The 11,177-nt window shown below is 31.2% G+C and overlaps 6 protein-coding genes across 7 annotated transcripts in view; 4 read left to right on the top strand and 2 right to left on the bottom strand.

Moving 5' to 3' along the window:
• Arfip (ADP ribosylation factor interacting protein arfaptin) overlaps positions 1-11,177 on the bottom strand; it is a 122,163-nt gene that overhangs the window by 85,432 nt on the left and 25,554 nt on the right. The window lies entirely within an intron of this gene.
• Positions 250-4,755, top strand: Dare (NADPH:adrenodoxin oxidoreductase, mitochondrial). Its single transcript, XM_076899480.1, is given in 4 exon segments — positions 250-334; positions 3,084-3,501; positions 3,574-3,789; positions 3,879-4,755. Coding segments are annotated over 4 exon segments (1,476 nt in total). The 5' UTR covers positions 250-320; the 3' UTR covers positions 4,707-4,755.
• Aft (cap methyltransferase 2) lies at positions 543-2,878 on the top strand. Of its 2 annotated transcripts, XM_076899468.1 has the most exons (4): positions 543-2,014; positions 2,113-2,211; positions 2,593-2,665; positions 2,745-2,878. In XM_076899468.1, the coding sequence occupies exons 1-4, from the start codon at positions 572-574 to the stop codon at positions 2,846-2,848; spliced, it is 1,719 nt and encodes a 572-aa protein (XP_076755583.1). In that variant the 5' UTR covers positions 543-571; the 3' UTR covers positions 2,849-2,878. The 2 variants fall into 2 exon arrangements, with proteins under 2 accessions (XP_076755583.1, XP_076755582.1); XM_076899467.1 differs by having other exon boundaries at positions 2,113-2,665.
• Tsen2 (tRNA splicing endonuclease subunit 2) lies at positions 6,292-8,023 on the top strand. Its single transcript, XM_076899153.1, has 4 exons — positions 6,292-6,525; positions 6,647-7,499; positions 7,593-7,753; positions 7,825-8,023. Exons 1-4 carry the CDS (start codon positions 6,358-6,360, stop codon positions 7,987-7,989), a joined length of 1,347 nt encoding a protein of 448 aa, XP_076755268.1. The 5' UTR covers positions 6,292-6,357; the 3' UTR covers positions 7,990-8,023.
• LOC143426376 (COX assembly mitochondrial protein homolog) lies at positions 8,244-9,037 on the bottom strand. The gene is made up of 3 exons (XM_076899815.1): positions 8,980-9,037; positions 8,605-8,709; positions 8,244-8,498 (listed from the first exon to the last, which is right to left on the bottom strand). Exons 1-3 carry the CDS (start codon positions 9,035-9,037, stop codon positions 8,281-8,283), a joined length of 381 nt encoding a protein of 126 aa, XP_076755930.1. The 3' UTR covers positions 8,244-8,280.
• Positions 9,091-11,135, top strand: Rpn11 (regulatory particle non-ATPase 11). The gene is made up of 6 exons (XM_076899934.1): positions 9,091-9,216; positions 9,402-9,521; positions 9,685-9,834; positions 9,995-10,258; positions 10,330-10,596; positions 10,912-11,135. The coding sequence occupies exons 2-6, from the start codon at positions 9,429-9,431 to the stop codon at positions 11,071-11,073; spliced, it is 936 nt and encodes a 311-aa protein (XP_076756049.1). The 5' UTR covers positions 9,091-9,216; positions 9,402-9,428; the 3' UTR covers positions 11,074-11,135.

Below are 11,177 nucleotides of genomic sequence, written 5' to 3'. Positions count from 1 at the left end.
ATAAAATTGTAAACGTTTATTCTGATGATTATAATTAACAATAGATGCGTTAGATACGTTCCTAACAAATTGATTAGGGAAATATTTTTAGAATATTTCAGAATATAATAGAAGGATAGAATCATTTGAGAAGCGAAATAAAATTTTCAAAATTCTTTGCCAAATCGAGTCACACAAGTATCTATATGTATATACATTGTATATTAGATATACTCCATGTATATTTTATAGTCTGTGGTAGTGTTTTCATGGTGTCTGACATTCATTTGTTTTATTAACGTTCATTTGTTAAGTTAGCAAAAAATATCATTCTTGTTCAAATGTTACAAAAAAGGTGAGAAATAATTGCATCTGTTAAAAAAAAGGAGTCAGCCAAGGCAGTTGTATGAAAAAACTTAACCTGTTACAATCTCTCAAAGATAGTCAATTACAGTACTCCTTACAAACTCAATGTACATATTCATTTTATTACGTCTCTACTTATATCTTAACATTATGTGAGAGAGTCACGTAAATGTATGCAGTGCTTTGGTGTTGTTACAATTAAGCAATTGCTCTAACCACAATAACAATGGACGTAACCAAAACAGATTTAGAGAAAAACCAGATATTTGAAAATAATAGTCCTTTGCATGAAAATCAAACAGAAGATGAATATATAAACAATTTATTTAAGAAGCGTTTCACAATCGTAGACAATGAATGCTATCAGATACCTGAACCAACAACAATGTTCAAAGATTCCCTGTGGACAGTACATATACTAGAAAAGTTAAAGAACGACTTGAACGATATAAAGAATCGTCTAAACGATTATGATCTAGATAAATGGCAAGTACACACAAACTTATGGAACAGCGCAAGAGATGTAATGTTACGTTTAAAAACTGATATTCAACCGGAACTTTTAACCCAAGCATGGTGTAAATTCCATGAAATAACGTCTTCCTTTCCTTTGGTACAAACCGATCACATTCGCAATAATAACAAATCCTTTAAATCTATTCATTTATGCGAAGCACCCGGTGCTTTCATTACCTCTCTGAATCATTGGTTAAAAACGAATGCACCAGACATTCAATGGAACTGGATTGCTATGACATTAAATCCATATTATGAGGGTAACTCAGCTTCTGCAATGATCGACGATGATCGATTCATAAGACACACGTTGGATCACTGGTGTTTTGGAGAAGATAACACAGGAAATCTTATGAGTGTAGAAAATTTGAATAAACTTATAAAAGTGTCAGAGCCGCATCATGAAATATTCTTAATCACCGCTGATGGTAGTAGAGATTGTGTAGATGTCCCAGGAGAACAAGAAAGTATCTTAACACATCTGCATTATTGTGAAACTGTAGCTGCGTTACAACTACTAGCTGCTGGAGGCAGTTTTGTATTGAAAATTTTTACTATCTTTGAATGCAACACAATATGTTTGATCTATCTATTGTCTTGTTGTTTCAATAATGTCAGTATAACAAAACCAGCAACAAGTAAAGGAGGGAATTCAGAAACATATGTTGTATGTACAAAATTCAAAGGACCAACATTTATCATTCCTCATTTAGAGAAACTTAGAGAACATTACGACCATGGCCCTGAACAAGCAATTTTTAGCAAGCATGATATTCCAGATGCATTTATAGAAAGGATCATACGTTGCAGTGAATTCTTTCAGTCCCAACAATATTTAGTTATTAAGAACAATATGCATACATTTCATTTTGGTAATGCTAAAATGTTACGAAACATGAAGCAAATTCAAAGTTTGGTTGCTGATAAATACATAAGAGATTATAACATAAAAAAGTTAGAATCAGGAGAAATTGTAGGAAACGCAGTCATATTAAGGAAAACTGTAAATTTTTACCAGCATAAAAGATCGTTACAAGGATCTTATAATGACCGTTGCAAAAAGCAACATTTAGCACCTTTAGAGAGAATAAAAAGTTTTTGCAATGATTTCAAGAACATTGAAATACGTGTATCGGCTGGTAAAGTTATGAAAGTAAGCCATCTTTTCCACAATTTCTTATACTATGTTATCCTTAATTAAAATTACATGCTATGAATTATAGTCAAACTATTTCTGTTTCTTTTTTGTAGTACAAGTTCAAGGAATTACCCGAAAATTTAGAAATCCGTTCAGGAAAAGTATTTGATAAAATATGTAGTTCTAAGTTCTGCAACAAAATTGCCTTAAGGGTACAAAATGGTGTTGACGACACTCTTAATAAAATAAATCGCGAAATACAATTTCCGTCAGCCGAAAGTATAAGCAAATTATTGGATAAAATTGAACGCATGCCAAAACATAAAACTTTGATTTTTCGATACACAGACATGTATGATAGTCACAGAATAATCAATGAAATTTATAATACACTGCACAATCTAGAAGTTGGAACAACATTAGTTTTAATTGGTTACTCTCTGCTTACTCATCTCAGTATTGAACTTTTTTATCTTATAAGTTTTGGTTTTAGTTCCCTGGAAATTACAGTTTGCAATGATGTAGGATTGCAAATTAAACTGTTACATTATAAATATAGTTTTAATGTATTAAGATTTTTGAATGAAATTAAGGCTGCTTCTTCTGAAGCTCAAAGAAGTGGAAAAGCTATTTTGGGAATAATGTCTCCATTAGTTGTGCATGAAGGTAACATACCTATGTTAATATTCCAACTTATAGTTCTATACTTATATAATATTATATTTCACGTTATTTCCTTTTTTAGAACGTGATTTGTATTACTCTACAGACTTGAACCATTGGATTATAAAAACATATGCACATTACGTATTACATACATTACTCAAGTCGGATGTACCAAATTTTTAATATAATAAAGTATAACTGTACATGTGTAAATGGTGTGTATCTCCTTTCCCATATTCATGATTATAATTGTTTATTATATAGTGGTGCTTAATATTTATAGTCTTACGTATATATAAATATAAAAACTATACATCAGTAGGAAAAAAAATGAAGATACTTGGCTGCCTCCTTTTAAAAAATGTTATAATTTCAATATGTTCGCTAAATACTTTTAATTTCTGATCTACCCTTTTAGATTAATACATATATCTACTATGAAATTTGGTACAATTTACAATTATGTTCGTTTATTTTCAACTGAACACAATGTACCAAAAGTGTGTATCGTTGGTGCTGGTCCAGCTGGATTTTATGCTGCACAACAATTACTGAAGGCATGTATAAGTTAATCCGATACATTAAAATAATATTATATAAAAATAATTTTGATACAGACAAATAGTGACATAAAAGTGGATATATTGGAGAAATTGCCAGTACCATATGGTTTAGTACGTTTTGGTGTAGCTCCAGATCATCCAGAAGTGAAAAATGTTATTAATACTTTTGAGAAAACTGCATCTAATCCACGTTTTCAATTTATAGGAAATGTAAATGTAGGAAAAGATGTTACTATAAATGAATTGCAAAAAATCTATCACGCTGTTTTACTGGTGAGTCTAATAAACATCTAATTATTTTTACCTATCTTCCTATATTATAATAATTGTTTACTGATATTTCAGACATACGGTGCTCAAGAAGATAGAATATTCAGCATACCTGGAGAAGATTTAAATAATGTAATATCAGGAAGACGATTCGTTGGTTGGTATAATGGGGTACCAGCAGATAGTAATTTAAATATTAATTTAGATGTAGAAGAAGCTGTGGTCCTAGGACAAGGTAATGTTGCTATAGACATTGCAAGAATTTTGTTAACACCCATAGACAAATTAAAGGTACGTTTTAAATTACTTTACGGAATATACTTTGCAATGTGTATAGCAATGTGCTTATATATACATATTCTTTAATCATACTGTTTTAGAATACTGATATAACATCATTTGCGTTAGAAAGATTGTCTCGAAGTAGGGTACGTAAAGTATCACTAGTCGGAAGAAGAGGACCATTGCAAGCTGCATTTACGATCGCTGAACTACGGGAAATATTAAAGTTAGAGGGCTGCAAGACTTACTGGCGCGCAGATGATTTTGTAAATGTAAAGGATGTAGTCAATACTTTAGTGAGACCACGAAAAAGACTAACTGAACTTATGCTGAAACATTTAGAAGAATCGCCTTCAGACACAAGAATTACAACAAAAGAGTTACATCTAATATTTTTAAGGAGTCCCGTGGAATTTTTGGGTTCTAATGATGTAGAAGGTATTAAATTATCGATAAATAAGCTCGAAGGTGATGATATAGCTACACAACGTGCAGTGCCTACTGGATTATTTGAAGAGATTTCGTGTGGTCTAGCATTTCGTAGCATTGGTTACAAATCGATTCAAATAGATTCGTCGATACCATTCGATATCAAAAGTGGTCGTGTTAAAACTTCCACAGGGAAAATTCAAGACGGACTTTATGCTGCTGGTTGGGTTGCAACAGGTCCCGTAGGAGTTATATTAACGACAATGACAAACGCATTCCAAGTTGGTGCATTGATCAACAAAGAATTATCGATTACTGAAAATAAACCAGGTTTTGAAGAATTGTCTAAGATACTTAAACAAAAAGGAGTACCCATGGTATTGTACAACGACTGGAAGAAGATTGATAAAATAGAATGCAAGAGGGGGCAGAAATTAGGAAAACCAAGAGAAAAGATAGTAAATATTAAAGAAATGTTAGAAATTGCTCTAAAATAATTGTATTAAAAATATTATTGATTAAAAAAGATACGAATTTTTTGTACTTAACTGTTAAACCACATACTTTTAGTTTAATTATGTAAATATATTTATCATATATTATTTATTTAATATTATCGAAAATTAAATTGAAGGAAGCTTTGATTGCAATTTTTTGTATATTTCATTAGTTTCATTGCAATAAATTGTATATTTCAGTGGTTTAATTTCAATTGCTTGTATATCTCCCGCTTTAGAGGTAAGAGAGCGAAAGATCATCCCTGTAAAAAGTGCTCAAACTGGTCGCTCAGCATTATCGAAATCGAAGTGAACTACTGAAAACTACTAGCGCCATACGTCATATGTTCATGGTCAATTATATATAAAATGTTACCATATGATCAATAATAAGGTAATATAAATTTATACCATACGTTCTCATCAAGTTCTTACAGTCTGCATCACGCCTCTTTCAATAATAATAATAATAATGTTCCTTGCTCATTATATCCATCCCTTGGAAGACATAACTGTTTAAAAATCTGTAACAGAACAAAACAAAACAATTAGAATAAATATACAAAGGTAAAATTAGTTATATTAACATTTTATAAATCATGGTTTCAAAATTCAAACAATCTATGGACAACTATAAACAATAAAATGCATAATAAAAAGAAAAGTAAGAAGAAAATTCAAAGATAAATTCGTATTTATAATGATAATGTTCAATAAATAATTAATCAAGTAAGCAATGACTAAACGACGTTTATAATAGAACAAAAGTGTAATAGAATAGTAATTAAGAATACTACGCAGTCGACAAGTAAGCTTGTGAACGTACCTCGAAAGTAGAAACGTTTCTCGAATAGTTTTATCGATAGCAGAGGACGACACGTCTTACGCCCCGGAAACGATCGAACGAGCGCGAAGACGTTCGAACGAGGCCGAAGGCGCTCGAACGTAGTTTCCTACTACGCTATTTCGTCCTATTTCTTGGCATTAGTATTTCGCTATCTGCTTCAACTGTAAACAAATCAGCTAATTGAAAACCAACTACAAAAGGCACGTCTCGAATATATACGAGTATATAAATAATACGAGTTCCAGGAAAATTCTCGTGCGTATTTTTCTGAGAAATATACGCACTGTTGTGTTATAATGTACATTCTAGTAGAAAATTTGCACAGAAAAATTTGTATTGTCCTATGTATATATGTAGTACACGTATAACATGTAATATTTCATTCTACGTATTATTTTATTACTTGTACAACGTTAATTGTTTATGCAATGTTAATACTTTGTTTAAACTTTTGTTCGTTTCTTAACAATTTGAAACCTACATCAATGTAACATTAGAACTATACAACAAAAGATGAATTTTACCTTCCATGTCGGTAATAACTCTTACAAACGATTGAAATGTAATATTAAATAATAGAAATAAAAGAAAGAAGTAATCTGTTCACACTTTTTACAGAAAGAAACGTGTGCTCTTCCTGTACGATCGGTAATTCAGAACATGGAACACAAAGTTCCATAATTTCTGTTGTATTCATACCTAACCTTGTCGGTATTAACCCGCAAACAATAAGTTTTCTAAAATAATATACAATAAAGTGTTAATATTATGTAGCTTTATATTATCGAATATATTTGTCGCAAAATGAATTTACGAGAACCAAAGAAAAAGCGGCGCGTAAAATTGAAAGAACAATTACCATTTCCAATTGTAATAGATAATAGTAACGAATGGAGTGTCTATACCGCTCAACTTACAGATTTAGGATCCTATATAGCTGATCCAAATGAAATCATTGCGGTACACTCCATGGTAATTATGATTTACAAGTACATTTTAATGTATCGTCTAAAAAAGTAAACTTTGATTTTAACAGAGGCAGAATATGTAGTGGCAATTATTCTTTCATTCATATTTTATTTCATTAATTCAGGGCTACTTTGGAAAAGGATCTTTATCACGTGGTTTTCCATCTTTTGGTAAAGCACGGTACGGAGCACCTCCAGTTATAAGAAACAGACAGTGGGTTCGTAGACAAGAATGGCTAAAACAGTTTAACAAATTCAGTATGGAATCTAATAGTATACATGTAAATTCGGAAGAAAATAAATCTGATTCGTCTCCTTCCAAAAATCTTGATAACGACAATGTTGAACTTTTAAATGATTCAACTAAAGAGAGCACAGTAGATATAATTGAAATTGATATGGATTCTGTTTCTTCGAACAAAAAACATGAAAAGAAACAAATCGATAAAGAGATAGAAATAGAGTGTGTAGATTCGAATTCCTCACTGGAGGATGATATGCTGGTTATTCTAGATAAAAGTATCGACGAAGAATGTAGTAACACTGATAATCAAAAAGAATCTGTTGAAAGTGAAGACAAAGAAATTTCAGAAATTTATTTTAAACAATTTAGTTTTGAAGATGATGATGTACAGTTCATTGACAGTAGCACAAATATTGAAGCAAAGCTACTTGTCTTGCCAGACAGCGATTCTGAAACTGAAAATTATTTTAAAAATATAAAACCAAAGATTGAAAATGAAAGTTTTCCAGTTCAAGAAACTCTTCATCTAACGTTCGAAGAAACCTTTTTCCTCTTGTATGGTTTAGGTTGTTTAAATGTAATAGACTTTGAAGGTAATCTGTTAGATATTGACAGTGCTTGGCATATTTTCTGTAAGGCTGATAAAAATTTCATACCGAAATATGTTGTCTATCACTATTTTCGAAGCAAAGGATGGGTAGTAAAACCTGGACTTAAATATGGCGGTGATTTTTGTTAGTATTGTTTTCTTGTCTTTTATTATGAATTTAATTAATCTGAACAGTTCCTCACATCGATGATAATGTAAATAATTTTTTATATTTTAGTGCTGTATAAACAAGGCCCACCATTCTATCATGCATCTTATATTGTACTAATAGATATTTTAGATGGTGATACATTAGTCAGAGATCAGTCTAAATCTATGCACAAATTCATGTGGAATAATCTCCTAGGATTGGAAAGATTGTCAGAGACTGCTGCTAAGGTAATTAATACAAACAAATTAGACTTCCACTTTTCTTGTAGACCAAAAATATACGTATCTTTAATGTATAGGAAATATTATTTGCACAAGTTCTATGGCCATCCTCAGCTTTACAAACATCTAATCTGTTAAACGTGGATGTATTATCCGAATTTTCTGTAAGAGAATTATTGTGGAGAAGATGGAATCCTAAACATCACAATGATCTGGATGAGGAAGATGACGATTCTTGTTAATTCTACAACTTTAACATTTTTTATTTTATTTGTAAATAAATATGAGAAAACTCGCTAAAGAATATGTTTCTTTAATTTGAGATATTTCTTGTTAATCAATATTTTATTAGGAAATGTAAAATTCAAAAAGCTATGTAATTAATGATTTCTGAATTAATGTGGATAATATAACTAAACTTTTCTTCATTGTACTTCTTTAACTACAAAACAATGGATACTTTTATTCGATAAATGACAATGCTAATATATAGATATATACAGACACTGTTAGTAACTGATAGAAATCTAACTTTAAGCTATCGATGATCTTGCTCTCTGATACTTTGATTTCTGAGATATACCAGTTCGCCGATATTCACTTCTTGCATCTAAATATTGTTGTGTGCATTCTTCCCTGAAGTCTGTATCATTGTACCATCTTTCTAAACATTGTATCAACATTTTATTCTCTTGTTTACATTTAAATGGCATCAAAATATTTGCGTTATTTTTACAACATTCTGTAAATTCTACAAATACGGAATAATGACATAAGAAATAATAGATATATAAGATATACAATAAATAACATTTCATATATAAAAATGCATATACACTAATAACATTAATTACTACCTGCGACCTCTGCAACGCATTTCTCTTCTTTAGATCTGTCTCGCATTATTTGTGGTATTAGAACATCTTTTTCTACTTTTCTTAGACTCTTATCATTAGGATCACCTGAAAAACATGTAAGTAGTTATTCTACTTACAAAGAATTTTCGCGTATAGATGGAACGACCGCATTTTCTCATTCTGTCCAAAAATGACAGTAACATTGAACATGCATTACATTGAACAAAGTATTATTCATTTTTGTCAAATGTTCGTTCCAGTAAAAATACGAAACATTAGATACGTTATAACCTTATTCGGTCATCGGTTAATTGGGAATATTACGCGTTTACTGTTTTATCAAATTAACAATTGTAACGACAATTGTAAATTTACCTAAATTATGAGGTCCTCCTCTACAGGACCCAGGAAGAACTGTAGCGTTATCTTTCATTATTTTTCTACTTTCGATCCACTGATCGAAAATTTCATAAATGCCAGCGACTCCAACAGACTGCGCTCGTGAGTATGCAGATTTGAGAGTTGTCAGTGCGTTACTTGTAAAGGGAATGCTCGTTTAAATACCACGGATGATTGATAAATTGTAGTATCTTCTATCGCTGGTATAATCTGGTAAGCAAATAAATAAATATGTCCTTTTATCCGTTTACCAGAATAATGTTATTCTTCTGCGATATGTTATTCGCGATATTAACCTCATTTATGGTTGGTTTGCGTTGAACGTGAATAGACAATTTGGTAATTGAGGTGTTCCATGTCTCGAATTCTTGAATGATATATTTATACGAATGTTTCAGTTTGAGAAGTAAATAAAATAAATAGAGATGGACCGACTGTTAAGATTAGGAGGTGCTATGCCAGGTCTCAGTCAAGGACCTCCGCCTTCAGATGCTCCAGTTGTTGATACTGCAGAACAGGTACAATTTGTTTCACCTTAAGTCTTTGTGTTAATTTTTAATCCCTTTTCAAGTCCTTCGGTATTGTTACAATGTTATTCTGTATTTTTGAGAAGCCTATGTATCTCTTTATTTTATTCAAATGATTTTAAGGATTAATAACCTTCTGTTATATTATTATTAGGTGTACATATCATCGTTAGCTCTGTTAAAAATGCTTAAACATGGACGTGCTGGTGTTCCTATGGAAGTGATGGGTTTAATGCTTGGAGAATTTGTTGATGATTATACTGTTCGTGTTATCGATGTGTTTGCTATGCCACAAACAGGAACGGTAAGAACAAAAACCTGTGACTCATCTTTCTTATTTTCTTACTTATTAAGACAATTTTTTGAAAGGTTACAATTTACATCTGAGAGTTTCAATGATGATAACTGAATAATCAAAGCCTTACATTTTTTATTTAGTATTGTATTACCATATATTTTTCCAGGGAGTCAGCGTGGAAGCTGTAGATCCAGTATTTCAAGCAAAGATGTTGGATATGCTTAAACAAACTGGCCGGCCAGAGATGGTAGTAGGATGGTATCACTCTCATCCAGGATTTGGTTGTTGGTTATCCGGTGTAGATATTAACACACAACAGTCATTCGAAGCTCTTAGCGAAAGAGCAGTGGCTGTTGTTATTGATCCTATACAATCTGTAAAAGGAAAAGTCGTTATTGATGCATTTAGATTAATTACTCCTAACACCATGGTAAGTAACAAAATATAGGTAATAGATTTTTAATCAAGAATATAAAAGTATGCTCATTGATGACATTGCAGGTTTTAGGACAAGAACCCCGTCAAACAACATCTAACTTAGGTCATTTACAAAAACCATCTGTTCAAGCATTGATTCATGGCTTGAATCGTCATTACTATAGCATTAGCATCAACTACCGCAAGAATGAACTAGAACAAAAAATGTTATTAAATTTACATAAGAAAACATGGATGGATGGTCTTACACTTGCTGAATATTCGGAGCATAGCAAACTTAATGAAAATATTGTGTCCGAAATGCTCGAACTGGCTAAAAATTATAACAAGGTATATATAATATATTCTATTTTAAGAGAACAATAACGCAACTCCAAAAAAGTAATTATTCAAGCGATAGAAAGGCATATTTGCAGTAATTAAGTAATGAAAAAAATATTTGATAATATTGGGAACAAAGTAAAATCGTTAAGTTATATTGATCATAAAGGGATTAATTTTGCACTTTAGTCCGCGTCTCCTTGAAACTATATTAGTGATATTAAGATACGACATATTTTTTAAATTAATGTGTATGCGTGATAAATGGATCGACTTTTCAAAATTCTATAATAGGTATATTAAATTGATAATTTATTTTTATAGGCATTAGAAGATGAAGAAAAGATGACACCGGAACAATTAGCTATAAAAAATGTGGGCAAACAGGATCCAAAACGGCATTTAGAAGAGAAAGTGGACACGCTTATGTCTACAAACATTGTTCAATGTCTGGGAGCTATGCTCGATACAGTTGTATTCAAATAACTATTTCTTAAAATATCATTTGCAATATATTACTAAAAAAAAAATATACATCTTTTTAAAATGCACGTGTTTGTAACTAAAGCCCAAACAGTATATAATATGCA

Source organism: Xylocopa sonorina, chromosome 8, assembly GCF_050948175.1.
Source record: "Xylocopa sonorina isolate GNS202 chromosome 8, iyXylSono1_principal, whole genome shotgun sequence".
Classification (NCBI taxonomy): Eukaryota; Metazoa; Arthropoda; class Insecta; order Hymenoptera; family Apidae; genus Xylocopa; species Xylocopa sonorina.
The sequence above is the reverse complement of the archived record's forward strand: the minus strand, read 5'-3'. Positions and strand labels throughout refer to the sequence as shown.